The sequence below is a fragment of the Colias philodice genome, chromosome 24, assembly GCF_061535455.1.
Source record: "Colias philodice isolate Cphi_HAF_F1 chromosome 24, ilColPhil1 Martin Lab GWU primary, whole genome shotgun sequence".
Lineage (NCBI taxonomy): Eukaryota > Metazoa > Arthropoda > Insecta > Lepidoptera > Pieridae > Colias > Colias philodice.
The window spans coordinates 5,126,371-5,148,942 of NC_143109.1; the positions used below are offsets into that span (position 1 = coordinate 5,126,371).

The 22,572-nt window shown below is 32.5% G+C and overlaps 1 protein-coding gene and 1 long non-coding RNA gene across 5 annotated transcripts in view; one reads left to right on the forward strand and one right to left on the reverse strand.

The window, feature by feature from the left end:
• The window catches only part of LOC149477708 (uncharacterized), a 298,415-nt gene that overhangs the window by 240,892 nt on the left and 34,951 nt on the right, over positions 1 to 22,572 (forward strand). The window lies entirely within an intron of this gene.
• The window catches only part of Mitf (transcription factor Mitf), a 105,003-nt gene that overhangs the window by 22,021 nt on the left and 60,410 nt on the right, over positions 1 to 22,572 (reverse strand). For 2 of the 4 annotated variants that reach the window (XM_089710249.1, XM_089710248.1), the window contains exon 2: positions 4,925 to 5,235. The exons of 1 other annotated variant lie outside the window; for it this stretch is intronic. In XM_089710249.1, the coding sequence (XP_089566375.1) occupies positions 4,925 to 4,980 (56 nt within the window). In that variant the 5' untranslated portion in view covers positions 4,981 to 5,235. Of the gene's footprint in view, positions 1 to 4,924; positions 5,236 to 12,964; positions 13,091 to 22,572 lie in introns of those variants that run through there. One more of the 4 variants, XM_089710250.1, reaches the window with a different exon arrangement.

Sequence of the window (22,572 nt, forward strand, 5' to 3'; positions counted from 1 at the left end):
TAGAATTAAAACAAACCCTTTGATTTTGCTGATCACTTTAATATAACATGTATATAGTCACGAGTACGGCGTAACGCAAAAATGTCACGCGCGCGGCGTAACGTAACGCAAAAATGTTACACAAAATTTTTGTCCACCCCCGATAAAGAAGTTTCACTTCAAAAACTAAACCGCCTTTAAATTTTCAGAACAAAACCTGTCGCCAGAGAATCTAAATGGGACCACACGGATGGCACTAGCTTTAAAAAAAAATATACTATCAAAAACTCGAATTGCCTACTTCCTTTTTTCAAGTCGGTTGAAAAGCTACTTAAGATGTATTAGCATTATCACGCACGTGAGATACAGAGGTATCGTGATAACGGAGATGTCGAACAATTGATGGATCGTAAAAATAACCGTGATACATTTTGTGTTTAGATAAAGTAACACTTAAACGTCGCGTAAGTTTTCTTTTTAAATTTAACTTATCGCAAGTTAACATTTTTGAGACTTTCGCGACTTCGATCACGTAACATAAGATTTTTTAAAGAATTTATCAATACACGTTACCTTTTGCAATAGACAGCAGCCAATGCATGAATAAGCAGGAATAAAATGATCTGAACAATCAATAAGTAATTTTTTTTGCTTTATAGTTATGCATTCTACATTCTTAAAAGTGCCTTAATCAAAAGCTTTAAATTTTATATCAAACAGAAAAAAATACTACTCCGTAAAATACGTAACTACCATAATTTTATCATACGGCTCGTGCAATAGATAAAAAAACCTTACAAATCTTGACATATTATCCAACCTTACATTTAGTTAGTACATTAAGTTTATCTATACAAACATGGAATCCACGCTAATCCCGAAAGATAACGCCAAACGCATTTTCCTCAGCCTGAATAATCTTAAGTAATTAGCTGAAATCTTTTCTCAATTAAAGCCTCTGATAAAAACGTCAATTTATCGTACCCACTGCACAGTGGTATTATAAAGTAATAATTGGTGATTATCTTTCGCACGTGCCAAACTCGTGTTTGGAATATCCGAATGAATGAATGAATTTTTTGAACTTCTTTCATCCACTAATTTGATAACTGACTGTGCCAGCATGTATACAAGAAGAGGAATCTTTGCTGACAATAACCATCCTTCGAAATATTCTTTCGTCGAGAATAACAAAGCATTCTTCTAGGACATTTGGTATAATCTCATGCGTATTTTTTTACCATACCAACATAATTGAACGACTTTGAATGAAATTAGATGGCGCCTATTTAATCAAGCATATCAGGCATACAAGTCTTGAAGAAATAGGCGCCTATTAATCCTGAAAATTTCCTGTGAAATTTTTGACACCTTTACTTTCACAATCTTCCAAATTTATTTTACTTTACAAGAAACTAAAGGAGTTTCGACCTTCTCACCCAGTCACAAGAACAAACGCTAGAATTCAAATTCCACTAAACTTAATATAACATTCATAGGTTCTCCTATCTTTATACCAGCTAGCTTTGTCCTTATGTGATTATAATGTAAAATATCAATGAATCTTTTTCTAAACGTGCATTTTCCATGAACCCATTAAAACCTGCATTGTTCTTATCAACAGTATTATCTTAATGAAAATTATGAGTTGTAATGTTCAGAGCATTCTCATTTACAGGCATTATATACAAAAGGCATTCGTATTATTTATTTTGGTGAAAAATTGTAAAGATAACATTAATAACAACGATAATTTATCTATCACGTTGTGATATGCTACTTTTGGATATTATTACCTGTAGTAATGACGAACGTATTCTCTGCTATAACTGCAGTAATAACCACCACTTTTTTACCGACTTAACCGAAATTGTAGATTAAAGTTTATGAAATCACTTATAATCAACATATTATAACTATTACGAGCTTAATCTTATCTTAAAAGCACAAGACATAATTTTGTTTTATATCTTCATATTTTAATATCATTATTTACTGGAACTTTAAACTTGCCGTGATTTCTGCCTGTTTAATGTTCAAGTAGACTTCCTTCAGAAGCGTTTTTGAATCATCAATATCCACGATTATTTTTCCGACCCAAATATCGTGGTACAACCTACATGGTATTATACTGATAATTTTTTGAAAATTTTCTCTGGTCGTTGACGTCAAACTGACAGGTTCAATTCAACTGTGAAATTATTGGCCGACATTTGGGACGGAAAAATAATCTCCCGAATACCACACGAGCTTCAAAATTATCTGGCATTTCCCTCAAGGTTCCCTGCAAACAAATAAAGTCGTCAAGTTTTTAACCTTGACTAAAAACTTGACTCCTTCATTTGTTTGCAACGAACCTATCGGACAATACCCGATAATTTTGAAGCTCTTGTGGTATTATAAGTGAATATTTACTATAAGTTCACAAAGCATTTTCTAAAAAGAAGAGTCGTCACGAATCTGTCACTTTCAGAAAGCAGTTTTTCTCTGCAGTCTGTGCTTCTTGGAGCCGGCAAGACATTCTCCATCAGGTATTCCTTTAGCACGCCAGTAGGACATGTAAAGGCCAGTATTTTTCCTCTATCCTCTAAATCAGTCCAGCCGATAGCGATAACGCAACGCCTTGCACGCCTTATCACCTCTTGCCAGATTGCTCCAATGATCCGAGTAATCGCCGATTGACGGTCGTAAAATATTGATTTGGCCGTTTACAACCGCATTTGCGTGTCTCGGAATTTACGTGTGTTTGGCTTATCGAAATTTAAAAGTGGCTACTTATCAATCAATAAACTTAAAACAATTATGTAGCAATAGGCTACTTCTATTAACCCTCATAGGTGATGATGATGATGTACTTTGAAAGATAGTGTAACATTCTTACGCTAGATTTCAAATTCCACTACACTTAATAAAAAATTCATAGGTTCTCCTATCTTTATACCAGCTAGCTTTGTCATCCTTAACTGCAGATCCTTTCAATTAACCTTTTTTTAACGTGAGAAAATTCTGAATGAATACTTGCTTACTTCCTTTTTTACTACTACTTTTCCTAAACTAACCTCCACTTAATCCAGGGTTACGCAACTAGCCTCGATAGACCAATTTGACCAACCTGCATTATCTGTGCTATGTACGCGTAATCACGCCTCCATTCAAATGATGGTCTACTGACTGTTTCACGCAGTACCACAGATAAAGTAAACAGTTACTATAGCGTCCGGTCATTACGTACGCATGGTTGCCATCGTATTAATGTATGTGACTATTGTATCGACAAATTACTGGGTGACTTTGCCTAATCTGCAAATCTATAATGGTTGGTATGTTAACATCTCTCGCGTTGATGGCTAACATTTGCCACAGATGAAAAAATATGCAATGAAAAATAAGACTTAGGATTGCCTGATAACCATCAACATGAGTCCATTTATTATGTCCCATACATCTGTTCTACTATTAGGAATGTCTCATAAAAATACTCAAACTGGCCAGCAACAAACCACCAACCGAGTACCGACGTCCAAATCATCTACATGTTTGGCGTACGTTCCCAGATACAAGGGTTACACCAATTAACCCTTCAATGGTATCAAACGAAAAGCGGCTCAATAGCTACGCATGATTCACTCGCAATGTAACGTACTACGATTAAGGATAACGTATTCATTGACGATTAAACGCGACACGAACGCGTGTTGGATTGTGGCGCGCCTGCGCAGCATTTGGGTCATGCTCGCATTGATAATTGCCGTTAAAGTCTAAACAAATATATTTTCTATTTTACTAATTTTGAGAGCCTATGCAAACAACATTTCATTATTTTTTTTTTACAATTTCTGAAGCATTAACAGCACGTTTTACTCACAATTACTCATAACTTCAGTAAACTTTACTACTTGAGTGCTTATTCTATCTTACAATCCCACAATAACTAATTACAAATCACTAATCACACAACATGACGCTGCGACATGAGCATCCACCGGCCATCCAGCGAGCCGGCAAATGAGCGTCTTCCGATCGCGAAGGACACTTGCGTGGTCAATCTGACCGCTTCCGTGTTCGCTTGTTTTTGTAGCAAAAACTGTACTTTACAACTCGACACTATGTACACTTGTACATAGTGTATTGTCGAGTTCTATTGATTTTAACGTGAATTGAGCGATGATGGTTCGCATATTGCAATGTTGAGTCAGGTCTATAAAATCATTGATACCCACAAATAAATGAAGCCTAATAATACCTATACACAGACAGACATGAGACAATATAACTTATCAACCGTTAGGCTAAACATATAAATGTTGTAAAACAGAAGAAATTGTCGTAGTGCGTTGATCACACTTGTAAAATGCAAAATTTTAACAGGCTATAAAAATAACCTCGTAATAAACTGAACTATTATAACTGAATGTATTTGTACCTATAAATAAATATAGCGTTATTATCAATTAAACATCAATGGGAATCGCGTTTATGAATGGACGAGTAAATACACAGGCCATTATATGCTAATGTTATCGTAAAATCAACTTAATTGCCAGCGATAATAGACGCTAAATCGCTTGCATCCGGTGCACTAATAAGATGCAGATCCGATGTTTGATTATTTGATATGAAAATATTAATAAATCCAACACCACAGATAATGAAGCAGAATTAATTTAATATTCAATTTATAACTTACATTAAATGTAACCTTTAATTTTATTTCTCAAAACAGCATTAAAATTAACTTGGCTTAACATATCTCGAAGATAAATAAAATTCAATAACAATAATGTCTGCAATACATCTGATATTGCAAATAATCTTGAATAGAAAGCAGTTGCTATCAAAAAAACTATCAAAATCCTTGAAAAGTACATTGGTACTACAAAAAAGGTTATTAAGAACGCAAATGTTACAGACTAGAGAGGCATGAAGATAAAAATGTAATACTCACTCTTTTTTATTGTTGACTACAATGACTAGTTTCACTTTCCGAGGGCCCTTGGTCATTTTGCAGATATCCTTGCCTTTATCCACCGGGCCCTGGCTTAAAATTTTTAACAGAGGAATGTTTTCGTATAACTAACACTAAAGCCGAATGGCTTGCGTCCAATGTCACCTCACTGACATCCTCACTAGCTTGGTCCACTGCTGTTCCAACACATCGTCTTTAATTTTATATATCACTGTTATAATACTGAATTCACTTGCACTTCCAAAATCACTGTCTCTATAATACTGTATAATACTTAGTTTCTAATGTACCTGTTGTAAAAGAAAAACGTTATCGTCATGAGAATTCGGTACACACTGATACCGACACAAACATAATATAGGATTACGCTACATGATCGATGTTTCGGTGACGTTTTATCTTACATAATAATTAGCGATAATAGGTAAAGCTATTAGCGTTCACGAGAACATATTGTATCGAAGGAAATTCGTGCAAATGTGTACGTTGATAAACAAACAGAGACGAGAGATCAATCTGTAGATACGGCTAAGTTACTGAAGGTAGAAGGTGTTATATAAGATGTTACGTAAGAAATAAACGTAACACATGCGAGCGTGATGGGCGAATCTATAGAAATGGCACATTTGCGTCGAAATAACGTCAAGATTTCTGGATGATGAATGATGATGCATAGCGACACGTCTGAGATTGTGAAGATTATGATAAGAGGCCGTCGGTGATAACTGCGAAACGTCGAGTTAAATTTTAAATATTTAAGTAAAGCGAGCTGTCTCGGAAACTTCGTGCAATGGTTATTTGATAAAAACAACGTCCATTAGCCGAAAAGATTTGTTTGTCGTGCCAATATTAACTCGGCGCTTGTGCTACATCGTTGTCACACATTACATGCTTACTGAAGAGCACTGTAATTTCTGTACAAATATTATATTTACGTCGCACATCAAGCGTGGTTCACGTGGTTTTTTATCATCATAATTCTTAATAACGTTGATATAACCTCATCAATCATTAGGCACCTATATTATAACATAATCCTTCTTAGACGGTTGAAAATATCGCGTGCGATAAAGTTTGTTGTTATTTTCGGCAAAACGGAGAATTTAATACTGTTTTCGTGGAAAATTATTTATATGTGTAGTATTTATTTCTCATCTATAATTATTTTTATATAATTTATACTTAATTCTTTCGTTGGAAGTAAATTCCAGTTTTTATCTACATTATTATTCATCAGCACGAGCAGTAAAGCCCAGACAATGAAAATAATCACTGAAAATTGATAATTTGGATTAACATTACTTTATTTGACAGAATGAAAATCCTCGCAGTCGTAAATTAATTCATCTATATCTTTCGTAACGTATACTAATAACAATAAAAAATATTTCAGTACTAGCTGTGCCCTACGGTTTTACCCGCATTGCTCCGCTCCTATTTAGCGTGATGATAATATAGCCTATAGTCTTTTAACAATTGATTAATAGTGAAATAATTTTTCAAATCGGACTCATGGTTTCTGAGATTAGCGCGAACAAACAAACAAACTCATCAGCTTAATAATATTAGTATAGATTTATTGACTGTCTCACGTTTAGTATCCGCCTTAACTTGTTAATAGCGTGTTGTGAATTAGATTTTCGCATGTACCTTTTGAAGTTAAGCTCTGACAACATGTTAATAGACAAATAAACATTCATTATTATCATAGCGTAGAATAATAATTGCATTGTCTATCACACACACACTAATGTGTGAAAGGTGGCGCCACTTATCTTAGCTGTTACTTGACTAATAGAAAATGTATAAGAGTTATTATACTTATTAATTACTGTACCTATAGAAAATATAAAAATTATTACTTAAGTATACAATATGAACCGATTATTATATTAAAGATGAATGATAATAATTATAAAAGATGAATTTAGATGAGGCAGTATATAGTAAAATAGCTTGTTGTTTACAGATTTTAATTAGTCAAGCTTTTACAGAAAAAGTGTCGGAAAACGTTTTTATGTCAGTACTTTTAATGTTTAAGGGCCGATTTTTCAATGCTTGGATAAAACTTATTCGTCGAATAATGTATAAAACTACCATTTCAAAAACGTATTCTAATTGCCCGTATTTGACAGTTTACGTGACATTTTAATATTATCATGTAATACTTTATTGGACGGATAAGTTTTATCCAAGCATTGAAAAATCGGCCCTAAATAAAAGAAAATTATTGAAAAAGAAAGCCACATTCATACAATAGAAATACGCTATTATGACGTATAATATAATTAATAAGATAATATTAGTCATTATTCCAGATAAGTGTTATACAAAAATTCGTAAGTATGCTGATAAAATAATAATCATGTATTTAATAACGATCGAAAGAAATTATAAAAGTAATGGTAGCTAAATATTTTATAAATTATCAGACCTTAATTATTATCAGACATTGAAAATTACTGACTCCATCTCGTAAATTTATAAAGAAAATAAATCTTTGAAACGATTCACAACTTACGACTTACCAAAGTATGTAATTAGAATACAGAAAAATATATTTTTTAAGAATATATTAGTCTAGAGTAAATAGGCTTCTTCTGGGTAGGCATGCTCCTAAATAGATCGCATCACTGCTTTTCATCAGGCAGGATAGCGATCAAACGTCTGCTATTCTATTTATTACTAAAAAAAAAAATCTCAGATAATATTTACTAAAGCTATTTTCAACATGAAACATTTGAAAATGACGTTGCAACGCTGATGGTACAAGAAATTGACTTTGAGAAGTAGGCTATAGTAAAATCTCCGTGAGATTACATCATTCACGATGCCATTAAGATTTTCAGTACACGTATACAACGGAATACAGATAAAGCAATAATTAAAAAAAAGATAACAACTATCACAATTCTGTTTACTTCCTCGTAAACTTTAAGAGCAAGACATGGCTCAAACAATTGTCGAAGATAATGCAAATATTGCAGACGACAATAAAAATACAATAAAACAAGAAACAAAGTAGCTGTTAATAATTTAAACTAAATGGATAGTAAAACGGTTACCGATGGTAACACAGTAGCTCTTATCTCATGGAAATGAAATTGGAAAACGAAGCAAAATAATATTTTCATAAACACACGTTTCTCAAAGACATAGAAAGAATTGAACCAATAGATACAGAACAATGATTGACCAATTTGAAAGAATTAAAGAACAAAAAGGACCTTAAAGAATGAGTAGCTTAATTGATTGATGCTTCTCATTTAGCTCATACAGTTTTCATATAGATACTATTATGGACCCTCTTCACAATGGGCAGCATTGAGCAAGTAGAGGCAATCCCGATACTGTAGAGGGCCTAACTGTCTATAATCGGACGTTGTAGATGTTTATTGAAAATCGCCGTAACTGCGGCAAACATCGACGATTAATTGTTGGGCCAACGCTGGCAATTGTGAAGAGGGCCCTTTACATATATATAGTGTATCAAGTTCAGCATCAAATTCTATCATCAAAGGATTCTCAGAATACATGATGCAAATTGAAACCACGTGACGTTTCAATTGCATTTTATTAAATGAGAAAGTGGGAGCAAATACAAAAGATACTGTATACATTCGTCAATATACAATATGACCTAGGCAATTGATTCTAGCTAGATTCAATAAAATCTAGTGTTTGTCTTGATAGACAGTGTGATAAATGGGGAGTTAAATACTGGTGAAAACATGCATGCATCCGGTCAGAACTGGAACGTTTTATGATTTAGGGCCGATTTTTCAATGCTTGGATAAAACTTATCCTTCCAATAAAGTATTACACGATAATATTAAAATGTCACGTAAACTGTCAAATATGGGCAATTAGAATACGTTTTTAAAATCGTAGTTTTATACATTATTCGACGAATAAGTTTTATCCAAGCATTGAAAAATCGGCCCTTAAATTAATAATATATATATTCGATATATTATGATATAATTTAACTATGTATTGTCATTTTTAACACGCTTTTATTCGCTTTACAGGTGAATTTCTTTCTCTTTTCAATTCGATTTTGACCCACTTTAATCGGACAGATTTAATTCAAACTGTATATATACGTGCTTTCAAACTTACATCTTTAAAACTACGCAACGGACTTTGATGCGATATTTCTAAAGATAGAGAGATTCCCGAGGAAGGTTTCAATTATAAATTTATTAGGTTTTAGACAAAGCGGGCGAAGTCGCGGGCGGAAAGTTACTTCATAAATAATGAAATTCCAGTAGCCAAGTATTTTTAAATAACAATCGTTGATATGATAAGATTTACATCAAGTAAATACGTTATATGGGTTAGTAGGCTAGACACAGTGATTCCTATCATCCAGTACTTAGAAAGACAATCGGGGAAAGAATACAAATATGTACTGATGAATGATAGTGGTTATGTATATGCATATAATATAACGATAAGATTACTTCTCAAATAATTATTCATCAAATGAAAACATTTAGAAATTAAATACTGAATTTAAAAGACAATTCATACCTTGTTAACCATCACGATGTTTTTGAGAAATTAACTTTACAAATCCTGTTGAAATCAAGTTTTAATACTCGCTTAAAGCGAAATACGAGTACAAAAAACAACGAAGTAAACACAACAATAATATTATTAAATTCCTTTAAATATCTCTTCTTCTAGATTTAGTCACTAAATCTCAATGTTTTCTGACTTAGGGTCAATTAACATACCTTTTTATATAAAATATCTCAGCAAGATACAATAACTAACAATAGCGCACCTTGAATGCTTTGCCAAGGTACTTCGTGTTTTTTATCCTTTTAGTTTATCTTTATACTAATAGGCCAAAACAACGAATTCTGTTTATACTAAAACACTTTAATTATTTCCAGTTGTTGACACCCCTATAGCTCCTACATTTAAAAAAGTAGTTGCATACAAATTTGCGTCTTTTGCATCTAGGGTTGTCAATTTCCAATAATCACACTACCCAAGATGCGAATTAGGTGTTCACGACATCATTAGCAGTCGGCCGAGGTGGTATATCGTAAAAATCACTGAAACATATCTTATCGTGACGGATACCTGAATATAGTGACAGTGCGCTATCGCTATCAATTGATAAAATATAACTGTATTTTAAAATACGCAAGTCAATTTTATATAAAATTTTCGGAAGAAAGAACCTAGTACGTGACTATTACGAATCGATACCTAATTAAGAAAAGAATTGAAAAAGTGTTTTTATTCAATAGGCAGTAACAGTTTTTGAGACATTCTCTTTTACGTGATAATATTTTTTTCTGGAGAAAGCTATTACAATAACCTTTCTATATATATAATTAAGTATGAAAAAGTAATTTAGTAGAAAAATACTGACCTTATAGTCAATTTAAAACTACTCTCAAAATTATAAATTTATAATTTTTTAAAGTGAAACTTTTATTACATCACCTCAAACTTTTTGGTCTGTGTAGCGCATGTCGCGTGTATCGCGGCTGCCGAGTACTATTCGACCAAGCCAACTAGACGCTCGGGTGGAATGCGGCCTCCCCGCCCGCTTACCGCCTCAGGTACCGCGTTCGCCTTAGTACGATTCGCAGCATCAACGCATTCGTATGTTTCGCATCGCTAGTTATTTCTGTACTTTTTATTATTAATCGTTAAAGCTTGTTGTTGACTGTTAAGTTTTTTGTTGTTATTTGTTTAAGTTTTTACTGTGTTGATATTCATAGACAGCCCTCGAAATGGGGAAAAATAAGACTATTCATAGCGGAGAGCGAACAGTGATATTATTAATATTTTTTTTTTGCTATCTGTACCCGAGACATGGGCGGGTGACGTCACAGTTGAAAAGGGTCTAGTTGGCTTGGTCACGTAGTAGGTATACCTACTCGGCAGCCGACCGTCACGCGACATGCGCTACACAAAGCAATGTTCGGAACCGTTCGAACAGTTTCACTTTTACCGTGGTTTCATAAAACCACACAATTTTTTTTCTATTCTTTATAAATTTATACTTATAAAGCATTTGAATGCTATAAAACCAAAAATATCAAATTTCCCTCGAAATTTTCAAACTAATGACTCAGTTATTAAACATAAAAACACATAACAATTAGAAGCATTGTTAAATTTTCGTATTTACAACTGATAATCATTATGTACTTGTTTTATTAATAAATTTCTCAGTGCATCGTTCACTATTAATATTACATGTAAACTAGGTTATGCATTGATTAAACAACAGGTATCATATTTTATTACTATCGAAGCATTAGAAACGTCAACATTTATAGTTTAATTAGCGATTGTGTTATGAGGCGGCATATGTTAGAAGTTGATTAAGACCTTAAGGTAGGTTGATGACAATTTCAATTACTGTAATTTATCTTGCAATTAATATTTTAAAACAATATTTGAGCTATTTAAAAACAAACGGTTCTTTCATTTCCCATTAGAATAAAATATGTTTATAGTCGAAAATAAGGCAAAACACAATTTTATTTATATTTATTAAGTCTTAAATCTCTTCCATTTAAGATTCATAATAGATAAGATACTATCTATAATGTATGGGTTAGTATGCCACTGTGACGTCACAAATTCCTCATTATCCAACAAGTTAAAAAATATTAAAAAGGCTACAAAACATACAGGACCATACTATCTATATTGCTCTTGCATAAACGCATCCAAAGCATCAAACAAGTAGCGGCTATAAAACCAATAAATAACGAGAAAAACTAGAAAATAAAAGTCATGTTGAGAAACTGGAAACAAGGCGAGATTATTGTGTTATTTTTCGTGATAAAAATATCATTGTTAATCTGGTCCAACGGAACGTGTCAAGTATTTTGATAGATGTGTGAGATAGTAGCGACTCAAGGTAATCTCGATACAGATTAACTAAACCTATGTTCCTGAAGCGAGTTAAAATAACTTCAAAAGATTCAAAAGTTTGAAGACACCCCGAGACCGAGAATATGTACTTCGTAATATTAAAGGAGCAGAAAATAAGAATAATCATGATACACAGCAAGAATGTAATTTCTAGGTCAGTAGGGAACTCGTTATCTAACATCTAGAAATCCTAAGAAGATAAAAAGTCACTGTACGAAAAAACATAACCGTATCGAATTCAAAAGCGTCGACACGGCGATGTTTTTAAATAACAATCACAAATGAGCAATTAAGCAGAACGCCGAAATTTTCGTGGCATTTAAATAAATTACATAATGGTACGTCCTCGCCGAAACAACTTCATTTCTAACGATTGTCTTCACAACGGTGACAATTTGTAAAACAAATTCCAAAAACTATTCACTAAATTATGTACAATTAAGTGTAAGTGCTAGTGATGATTTCGAAAATTGTCCCGAAAGGACAACAAAAGGTTGTTGAAAGGACGACAACGAAACTGTTGAAATATTTTAGTCAATCCATATTCAACAAGACGTCATCAAAATTATCGTTACAAAAAATTGGAGTAATTACGCCCGAAATGTCAGACACGTTGTTTACGTAATGAAAAATAATAGAAAAATGGATGATGATAAAAACATCTTAGTTCAATTTATACAGCGTCCGCTAACAGACGTGTAAATCGATCGAGAAACAACCGTATTAAAATGCATATCGAAAGAAATGAGGTCGACAGAATCTAATTAAGATGGCAAGCATGAAATTCAAGGAAGCCGGATAAAAAATAAATTAATTGAACGCGAAAATAACTTTAGCAAAAGTTAATTTACCACAAGACATTACATTTAAGAAGGCTGTCACAGATGCATCTTATCATAACCTTGTAACTATATTTTCCACGAACTACGAGATTTTCAACAATGCTAGTAACGTATTCCTTATTTTAGAACGAGCCGTAAAGATAACATTGACTTCGAAGCCTTATACAGATGGCATAATTTTTTATGCAAATATTCCCATTCATTTAGAGCGCGACAAGTGACGACGTATCGTTGCACCGGCTAAGGTTCTTGAATTACTTACAAAAGAACGTTTCAAACACACCACAATACACGACTTGATAATAATAACGTAGCGTGACAAGGTATCTACGTCGAGTCACGTCAAGCGACCAAGTGGCACTGATTACTGTATAGTATTATCATGAAAAACAAAATACAAATAAAGCAGTCAAAGATGATAAACGGAGAAGTGTCGATAGTACGCGCTTGTAGATCACCGGGCACACACGTTAGAGGTGACAATTTTTCATACAAACTGTCTGAGAGGAAACTTTAAAGAAATTGACTACAAAATAGTATAGTAAGCTTTCACAGTAATAAAGATAATCTAAGCTACTCTTGAAAGTTAAGAAAACAAAACATTACGTACAATAGACACAGATGCGTACGCGCATAATTAATCATAGTATACATATCTATTCTATTAGGAATGACACTAAATATGTGTAAACGATAACAAATAGGAGACAGGTTATATTTTCACAGTTTTATCTAGAAATGTTATCGGCCATATTGACGTGAAGCTAACCAGTGTGGATGTATCGCATTGGCCATTAGATAATTGAAATCAGAATGTCAATAACGATTATTTAAATTATGATGTAACGAAGCGGTTTGAATATACCGTTATCTTAATAACGCGTTGTAAAAAATCACTTGCGTCAATCTGGACTGGATTTTTCGTGCGCAAAATGTCTGGTCCCATTATAAAAACTATATCAGACGGATGGGTATAGACAAAAATGCAATCAAAAAGTAATTGAACTCGCAACACTTAAGATTTTAATTCAAACAAGTTCCTTTCAAAGCGCTGATGTATCGTCAAATTAAATAACACGTAAAATGCACCACAGGTTTTGTTCGAATTCAATAATCATCAAGACAATTATATGTATCTAAAATCACAAGATAACTTTTATCATTATAATTAGATAAAACATAAATACGATATTTAGTCTAATAAGTTTTTTACGTCGTTAAAAAATGTGAATTTTTACGTTTTATTGAAGACTGATTTCACGGTGTCGTCACGATATAAAAATCGTGCTGAAGGAGCGTGGACGACAGTTTATCATATTTACTTAGTACCAGTAGTATAATATACAGTTTCACTTTTATCGTCAAGGATGAAATAGTTATAGTATCGATAAATAAACCTCAGTTACAATTTGAAAATGTTAAGAGAAATGTACGCATGTAATGTATGTTACGATAATACTATTTGATATGATCTATTAATTTAGAAATATTTTTTACCAGAATATAATTCACCAATAATATATTGATTTTAATCGGGCTAAATGACGTGCCATAGGAGAGACATACGTCCAACAGTGGACTAATATAGGTTGAGACGACGATATTTCTTGTAGCAAACTATAACCAAACATTGTTTTTCTTTTTAACCTATCCTCATCGTCACGACATCTTTTAAACGGTGTAAAATTAAATTGAGCAATACATATGAGGAATAAGTGGCCATAGGTCATAAATCTGAATAATTGTGATTCCATATACCGTAAGTCCGTAAGGTTATCGCGAAACAAAGTCATTATTTAATTAAGTTCCTTATTGGGAACATGAAAACAGCGCAAATGGTTTTTTAACCAATTATAGTGTCGAATTGTTTCCTATATTTCTTAATACTTAATACAATTGCATTGACGTTAGGAATGTTTTTTTTATATGGCTTTAATAAGCAATTTTTTTATGCAAAGTATGAATATACAAAGATCTTCGTATCCAACTACTAATAATAAATAATATTTTTAATAACATGTGCTTATTTCCTTTCACTTTGTTGTTTTGGCAAAGAAAGCAATCTAAACAAAGCTTGAAGACAAAACAATTGATAAGCCTACCTAATTTATAAATACACATAACATAAACATTCTTCGCAGTAATATGTATAAAAAAGTACAGTATTAATCGTTTTAAATACAAATTCAATGCTTCGAAATAACCAATCTCGTAAAGAACTGCGTGGCACTGTTGAAAGCAGAAAAATAGTCAATTTTAGAATGAAGTTTTCCCTTGAAAAAAAGTAAGGGCTGGTTTCCACTACTTACTGATGTATTTAACACAGACATATACATATTTTCTTACGTTATTTGTCACTTTAACTAACGCATAAACTACACTAAACATATCCAGAAGAGTAAACGAATCAAAATGTTAAAATATATACAAATAAATGATAATCGAATTGTACAACCATACATAACCGGAACTGCAAATTGCCGTGAATGAAGAATCCGGCTTCAATGACGATAGTATTAGTTTTTAATTAAACAATTAACACTTTTTACGCTTTAGTAATGCAAATAGTTATAGTGACTATGGCACATTTTAAGTTCAAGTTATCTTCGATGTATCAATGTTTGTATTTTTTATTTGTCTCTCAATGGTATTTGATATACAAATCAATTAAATTAAGCGTATTATTCATATCGTAGATTAACATTATAATTTATATATCTTGTCCAAACGATCATAAAATATATTCGAAATATCCAAGACCTTATTACCTCTCTACGACACCAAACACAGGCGAATTTTCACACAAATTTCCTTGACAGAAGATAATTTTTTCTTCAAATAATAACCTACAATGTCAAAAACATGAAGATGACACAATTTCACCGTCACGATAACTGCGTACAATTAATTCAGCCGGTGCAGCTGTAATCAGCACGCGAGATTAAAATGTGGTTGTGAGAGATCTTCTAAGACATAGTATCTATTTAAATACATACCTAATTATTCTATTTTTGTATAGACGTAAAATTTGTTTTCTGAAAAATTTCACATACCTAGGTCATTTTAATGTAAAAATATTATAGTTACAAAAAATAGAAAAAGTATGATTTTCGTCCTTTACACAAATATTAGAGGTCATACACGCGTCTGTAAAAAGTCTAGGCTTTTTGAATGTGCATTATAACTATATACAGCACGTAAACTGTTCACGTTACAAAAAGAATTTAGCAATTACATATACCTAACATATGTATGATTTATCTCATAATAACTCGACCAATATTTTTAACACTTTCTATAACAGCAATGTACGCACATCAATTTCTAAACGCTACACTGTAGAACCCGCTACGCTTCTTCTACGAAATGCTGTAACCGTATATAACATTATGAAGTATGTACCATAGTATAAAGAGAACTTGTGTATGTACATGTATATACATATGTACTTGTGTAAGTACATATGTACATGTATGTACATATGTACTTGTGTAAGTACATACTCCATCCAAAAAGTGAAATCCTTGTACGTTATGAAACTATATAAAGTCGTGATTGATAAATTTTAGCGCGTACCAATGGCTCGTGGTTTTACAATTTATTTGTATCTAAGTTGGGAACGAAATGAGGTTTAAGTTAACACGACGTGACATCATTTTAAAATTGTGTAATATTACAGTTTTATTAGCATGCCCAGCAAAGGTTGTTCTGTCTGGATACCCTACGGAATTCGAGCTATCACCAAGGGGTCTGAAATATATTTACGACCTGAATTAAATAACACTTATATTTAATAAGAAATCACTTTAAGAAGCTGATAATCTGATTGCTGCTGCATGATGCAACATAAATTATTTGAAAGTTTATTATTAATAATTATACAAAATTTTATAAATATAACTGTTAAGTACGTAATATAAACAAATGTTCACATAATGTAGGTTCAGACTCAATGCTGGATTTTATATCTATTTACCACCTTTCAAATGAAAATACCTCTCACTATCTCTACTATTTTATTACTTACGTATTTGTAATTATCGCAACTACCTCCTATCTAAACTAAAATTATCATAACGCATACAGATCCGTTACCATAATACTTCATATTTAAGCAAGCTATATAATAATGAATATCTAACTTATTTAACATAATTGAATGCGCCATCGTGACTGACCGTAAGAGATCTTTAAATGTAATGTAATCTTAATAGTAATATTTTCGATGTGTTGCAAAACATACATACAGTAGAATGCGAATAACCGAATTGCCAATTATCCGAAGCCTGTAAGCCCATCTGAGCCAGGATACCTTTCAATCAATTTTAATCATTTAATAGGTCCCTTTGTGCTCTAACAATACGGTACCTTTTAAGGCACAATTTTTTTGCATCAAATTGACCTCGAACCCCAGACTCAAATGCTAGTCTATACAATAACAATCACTGAGCCACTGTACCGTCTAAAACAATAACCGATCGACCTTAACACACACTATGTGTGTCAAGTGACGAGATATATTGATAGCGACCAGTAGTACGCAACTTATTTTTATTTAGGTAACTGACATTCCCAAAAACGTTCCCATTGAACTATTTATTAAAAAATCCACATGAAAATGCATTAATTTGATAGCGACAGACAGTGGGAAACTATAATTGTTTTAGTGATATTGAATTTTTTTAATTACATATTGCACGCCTCATAAGCGAAGCGTTGAGGTGGGTACTACTGTCACTTCGCGCAAAACATCTGATTTTTCAAACTTAAAATGTCTTTATGTATCATACATTGCACTTGTAAGATAATACATACACACACATATTAAGAAAAAACACTATTTTTAACATTCATGATATTTTTGATGTCATTTTTGTTATTTAAACTAGTTAAAAAACAGTTTAAAAAAGTTCTGTCTTGGACGTCCGTGTGTCTGTATGTGCGGAGGATTTTCTTGTTAACACGATAGCGACCGAAATACTTTACTAATCGAGTCTTTTTTTTTCTCTTACGCTTGAGTATGCTCAGGAATAGAACCCTTTCATTTTTCAGGGTCTGATTCGATGTGGTTTAATTGTTATTAAATAAACAAAAATAATAATTAATAAATAATTATTAAAAAAAAATTATGAGGCGTGCACTTTTGGATTTTCCAAATTATTTATAAATTGCAATGAATGCTATAATAAATGCAATACTAAATCAAGAAAAATAAATAAGTATATTTTTTTCTATTTATAGTCACGCTATCACGCGTGAACGGCTGCACCGATTCCTAATTCCTTTTAATAAATTCTTGAGAATTTTACACAGAAGAGCGTGACAGGCTCTTTGCTATTTTCGCACACGAAAACAGCAGAAAAACCCACGACTCAAAATCAGTTGATACTAGCAACCGCTGTAAATGTTATCTTGCAAACTCTGTATGGTATTCATATAAACGGGAGGTTATTTGTGCTACATATCTTATCTGAGAGGCTGCAATCCGTCTCTGTCAGATGAGAATCGGCGCCGGCATGTTGATAACGCGATTGGGAAAACGTTGGGGAAATCAAGGCCGATTCGATAAATAAAATTGTAGACTTTGGTTGGTAGCAGACGATGGATCATAGAAGCGTTCCATATGTTGAACATCCAGTCTAATATTAAAATGTAATTATTAGAAAGAAGAATAAATAATTTATTGCAGAACACTTTTTTTCACACTGGATAACTATTCAATATTACTTTCGTTAAGAAAAGGCCACAGGCAATTATTTTACTTAGCTTTTTTCTGGGAAAGATATGGAAGAAATATCGAGAAAAATAAGACGGCTTTTCTCGATGACATATAACACGCGCGAGCGGAAAGCTTATTCCAAAATAATATTTGCTGCCTGATATACTTAGGCCCGATTTTTCAATGCTTGGATAAAACTTATCCGTCCAATAAAGTATTACACGATAATATTAAAATGTCACGTAAACTGTCAAATACGGGCAATTAGAATACGTTTTTAAAATGGTAGTTCTGTACATTATTCGACGAATAAGTTTTATCCAAGCATTGAAAAATCGGCCCTTAAATAAATAAATAAAAAATAAAAATTTGGTCCCTTTAACTCACACTACATTATACAGGGTGTCCCACTGTTGGTATACTAAGCTCAAAGGAGGTTATAGTATTGCATACGCTGAGTACGTAAAAAATACATATAAAATTCCAGACGCATTTTTTTCTGAAATAGATGAATTCTTAAAAGTCTATGTACACCCATAACAAGCAACCCGCCCAACTTTGCCACCAGCACGTGAGCTATCGTTTAAGATTATGTTTTCATAGACAAAATGCTCACATTAGAGATGCGGTATATGCCGGCTGCGCGAAGCTAGAGAAGAAAACATGAATTTTCAGGAAAAATTTTGCAAAAATTTTTTGATGTAATTTTGTTGTTTGAGTATTTTTTACGTGATCAGTGTACGTAAAACTACAAGTCCCTTCGCGCTTAGTATACCAATAGTGTGACACCCTGTATAGACCAGACAGTAAAAAGTAATCAAACACAAATTGTAAAGTGATTGTAAACAAAACAAATAAACCAATCAGATCCAATGTAACTTTTAAAACTACGTTGTAACAGTACAAAAACAGACAACAGCACGACGCAAAACCTCCACATCACAAATATTTGAACAGCCCAAATTAACAGGTACTCACAAACACATTTGATAAATAATCTCAGATCTTCTCAAAATTCATTAAATGTATAGCAAGCCTCTCTATAATAAAGATTGCTTTTTAGCAATAAGGATATTTTTTACTTAATTTTTCTTTTCTGTTTGTTTTACATTGAACGGCCGTCCCGGCTCGCACAGGTACAAAAATTATAATTATGCATGTCATATATTATGTACATAATATAATCTTCTTGAATCATTGTAAGAACTTTTAAAAATACCACATCAAAATACGTTGCGTATAGTAGCGTATTTTTAATATCTGCATGCATAGGAAAAAACAGCGGGAAGAAGCTTAATTTTTAGCACGCTTTTATTGGCTTTACCTGCAGTATGTTTGATTGTAATTTAGAAGATTTTGAATCACTTTAAAACGAACAGATTTTAATTCAAACTTTGTACACTTATCGGGGACATTTCATGTGTTTATCTTAAAGCGTGTCTTTGTTTTTTTTTTTTTAACAAAGTATATTTTTACTATGCATTGTTTTTTTCGATAAACAATAAATAAACAAATAATAAAATCTTATCAAAGCAATTTTCCAGTACGTTCCTCGTAAATTCCTCCTAATTAGTAAGGGCAGTTTACACCGTGACGGGCGAAGCGAGGTCGTGTGTACAATGCGCTATATTTCATTTTATTGGCGCACGTGTTTGTTATTGAGGATATATTGTGCATGGAAATATATAGGAAAAATTAAAGTCTATTTGAATTCAAAATAACTATGTGTATCATCTAGGGTTGCCAACCGTACTATAATATATAGTATTGTACTATATTTCGGGTCTGCGTACTATATACTGTTGAAAACATATATAGTACGCAAAAATACTATATTTTCAACACCGACAAATGTTACAAACAAATCCTTCATTAAAAAAAATAAGAACGCGCCTTTTAATTATTAAGATGGCTAAGTCATATAACCTATTGCGCATATGGCGAGAAGAAAGAAACAGAAGTAGTGTATCATTAATAAAAAATGAGCTTTTGATTTATATTAATTTAAAATTTGAATGTGACAAAGCTTGACACTTTTATTTTAAACAAAAAGCTGTTACACAGTGCAAGAAGTGCAAAAAGACGTGTGGCACTCGGGGACTGCCGCGGTAAAGCTATTGCATGCTATGCCTTCAAGCAACACCTCCGCGCCCGTCGGAGTGGGGAGCGTGAGGTTTTTCGTTACGCAATTTCTGGAATCGGTCCCCACGCTCATGGCCCGAGATAGAAGCTATGCAATAGCTTAAAAAATATAGTTTTTATAAAAATAAATATATATTTGTCTATTTTTTTTGTTTTTCCCACAAAATACTATATTTTTTTTAAATGTACTATATTTTTTACACCTTATTTTGGAAAATACTATATTTTGATGATGAAGTGTTGGCAACCCTAGTATCATCTTAAATATTGTAGAACAAAAACCTTTTCAAAATATATTTATCGGTGATGTTTTACGTCTGGTAGACCACCTATATACCTATTTTAATATTATATTCAATGAAAATAGCGGTAGTCATACGGCAATTATATTTGTCCCTACTTCACCACGCGATCGAGATTCACATGGGAATAACAAATACCACGCAAACGAACCGTAGCTGGTATTCAAATACGGGTATAAGATTTTAAGTTTCAAAGCAGTATTATAATTGAACAATTTTAAAGAATAGAAAAAAATACAGTTAATTAAAAATAAAAATATAAATCTTGTTTAAAACCCGTTAGAAAGTCTTTTATTTCAAAATATAAAAAAAATATATCATCGTCTTTAATTAAGGCGTAGTGTACACTTTAGCGAAGGTTAAAACCACAACAGCAATATTAAAATGTATGGTGTTTGATCTGCGCCGGGTTTCCTGGAATTATGACGGCGATGAGATACCGAGAAGCGATGTTTAAAAAGCGGAGGATAAAATTCGCTTTTGTATGCATATTTGCGTTGGATAGATACCTAGTGATGATTTATGTATTTATTTATTACCCCAAAGCATTAGGTACATGTTTAGTTTTATATAAAATGCTATAAGTACTGAACCGAATGTTAGACAAATAATTATTTTAGCCGTGCAGTAACGTTATCTAATCATCGTAATATAATCAAACTTTACACGAACATACACACAAACACATTCACTTTTTATTCACAAGATACTTAATTGTTGCCATCCTACATAAAATAGACAAATCACTTCTAGTTTTCTGCCAAACACTACACTAGACTAATATCATTACATAAAACAAAACAAAACACATTGAAATGTAATCTAACACAATAATTTGCAAATCGATCAAGATATAACCACAGCCCCCTATATATTTTCTTTAAATACAACGCAAAAACAATGACGCGCACGTATCGAACATCGAAACAAATCAATACATCTGATTAATGTAATTAATTAATGATAAATGCAGTTATAAATCGGAATACGGATTATACGTCAGCGATGCTATCGCGTGTACACGCTACTTAAGATAGTGTGAACACAGCTTAAGAGATTGATACGTGTGTGTGTGTGTGTATGACGCGCTGGTAAGAGTTAAGACGATTAATTTCGTTGCAGAGTTTAGGCGAGGCATTACCGAATACAATACGAATTGTTAAATTCAAATTTAAATAACATGTATTGGCTAGAATGGAGTTACAAATTATATTCGTGTATATTTTTAAGTATTTAAAGTTCCATAATGTCTTATAGCAGATTTATTTCCAGTGTGGAAAAATGACAAAGCTATACAAAACGTCTAGCGCCATCACTTTCCCACGCTGGGAATAAGACTGCTTCAAGGTGGAAAAATACTTAATAGAGGTAGGTATACCTAAGTTTAGTAGCGAAATTCATAATAATATTGCAATTCTTTTGTTATCTCATATTCGTTATATCATTCATTATTTTATGCAAAAATGAGATTAGATAATACCTATTTAAACGTGGCGCCATCTAAAATCCTATTAAACATATCTAATCCTAATCCTTATTATAATAATGCGAAATTGTATACGCATTATTTTTTTTGTTTGTAAAAATATTTTTGATATGATTTTTGTGTCTGGATTTAGTTAATAGGCTAGTGAGCTGCAAATGCTAAATTTCTCGTTCCCCTGACGTTTTCGAATTTACTTTGACTTCTCTACTGTGACGGGCGAA